A 1751-nucleotide genomic window follows, 5' to 3' on the forward strand; every position below is an offset into this window, starting at 1 on the left:
GAGTTTGCCATGTTGGTGAGAGATGTTCCCATTCCACCTCCTAATCAAACTATAAAGGACTCGGTGGACTCGTATTTCCGAGCACTTCATCCTGACACATTCTACAAAGCAATGGTTGTGACAGACATCACCAAGGTACTGTAACTCACAAGTTTTCTTTTCTTTAGGGGAGTTGTTTATTATTCGTGACATGTGTCTTATTTCCTGCCAATACAAGATAATAATAATAATAATAATTACCGTATATATGCAGGTTGATAAAATTTTCCAAGAGATTGAAGGTCACAAACACAAAATTGCTCATGCTGAAGCTGTCTATGCAGAATCAAAAACAGCAAACAGACCTGAGGGCACGGGGCCTACTCATAAGACGGGATTCCGTGGCCTTATCGGTAAAAAGGTCGACACGATTGAGTATTGTAATGAACAGATAAAGGAATTGCTGCCCAAACTAGAGGATGAACGGAAGAGCGCCCTCAGTGAGAAACAGCAACGGGCTGCCTTCGTCTTCTTCAATAGTAGAGCTGCTGCGGCCTCAGCATCTCAGACTCTCCATGCCCAGATGTTTGATGAATGGACTGTTACAGAAGCTCCTGAACCACGTGAGGTAATATGGGCCAATCTTCCAAGGAAAATATATGACAGGCACACCAGACAGACGGTGGTCTATCTCATTGTCTTCGTTACCGTTGCCTTCTACATGATTCCCATCACTGCCATCTCTGCCGTTACAACGCTTGAAAAACTGAGGGAGAAGCTGCCCTTTCTGAAGGTGGTTGTGGACCAGCTGTTTGTTAAGACGGTCTTACAGGCTTACCTGCCGCAGATCGCGCTTATTGTTTTCCTCGCCGTGCTGCCAACTCTTCTTGTGTTCCTGTCAAAGTCCGAAGGGATTCCTTCACAGAGCCATGTGGTGAGGGCGGCATCGGGAAAATATTTCTACTTCATCGTCTTCAATGTCTTCATCGGCTACGCAATTGGTTCCTCATTGTTCAGCGCTTTGGAAAAAGTTATCAAGAACCCTACTGGGATTTTTATGACGCTTGCCACCAGGCTTCCCGGAACTGCAACTTTCTTCTTCACGTTCGTTGCACTCAGGTAATTAATGACTGTGTCTCGCTCATTTATGCACTTTAAGTTGCTGTCCTGAGCTTCTTCCAGTCCCAGTCCAGTATACGTACACATTTCTGAATTTCACCCAGCCGTAGAATATACCGATTGATTGTTGTTTTCGACAGATGCTTTGTTGGTTATGGGCTTGAGCTCTCTCGTTTGGTCCCTCTCATCATTTTCCACCTGAAAAGGAAGTACATATGCAAGACAGAGGACGAGGTGAGAGCGGCATGGGTTCCAGGAAACCTGAGGTATAACACCAGGGTTCCCAACGACATGCTCATCGTGACAATTGTGCTGTGCTACTCCGTCATCACGCCTTTGATTTTGCCATTCGGTGTTGCTTACTTTGCTCTGGGTTGGCTTATAGCAAAAAACCAGGTGAGCGAGATTTTATAATTACTTCAATGTATGCATGCATGTCGAACAGCTGGACTGACCAACCTGGGCATGTTTTTCTTTTTTTTTCTTTTTTGCAAATAGGCATGCATGGCTTCTTGAAGAGAACAGATTTCAGAAGTGACTTAATTACCTTACGTTCCTCCTTGTTGCTAAATGCAGGTTTTGAGAGTTTATGTTCCGAGTTATGAGAGCAACGGGCGAATGTGGCCACACATGCACACAAGGATCATTGCAGC

General features: G+C 44.8%; 1 protein-coding gene across 1 annotated transcript; it reads left to right on the forward strand.

The window, feature by feature from the left end:
- Nucleotides 1–6: 6 nt before the first annotated feature.
- On the forward strand, nucleotides 7–1746 carry LOC119344778 (CSC1-like protein ERD4; the record flags this gene model as incomplete). Its single annotated transcript, XM_037615121.1, has 4 exons — nucleotides 7–135; nucleotides 254–1098; nucleotides 1239–1494; nucleotides 1675–1746. Coding segments are annotated over exons 1-4 (1299 nt in total), but the record flags the coding sequence as incomplete, so codon positions are not given.
- Between the last annotated feature and the right edge of the window lie 5 nt (nucleotides 1747–1751).

Source organism: Triticum dicoccoides, unplaced genomic scaffold, assembly GCF_002162155.2.
Source record: "Triticum dicoccoides isolate Atlit2015 ecotype Zavitan unplaced genomic scaffold, WEW_v2.0 scaffold18523, whole genome shotgun sequence".
NCBI classification, from domain to species: Eukaryota; Viridiplantae; Streptophyta; class Magnoliopsida; order Poales; family Poaceae; genus Triticum; species Triticum dicoccoides.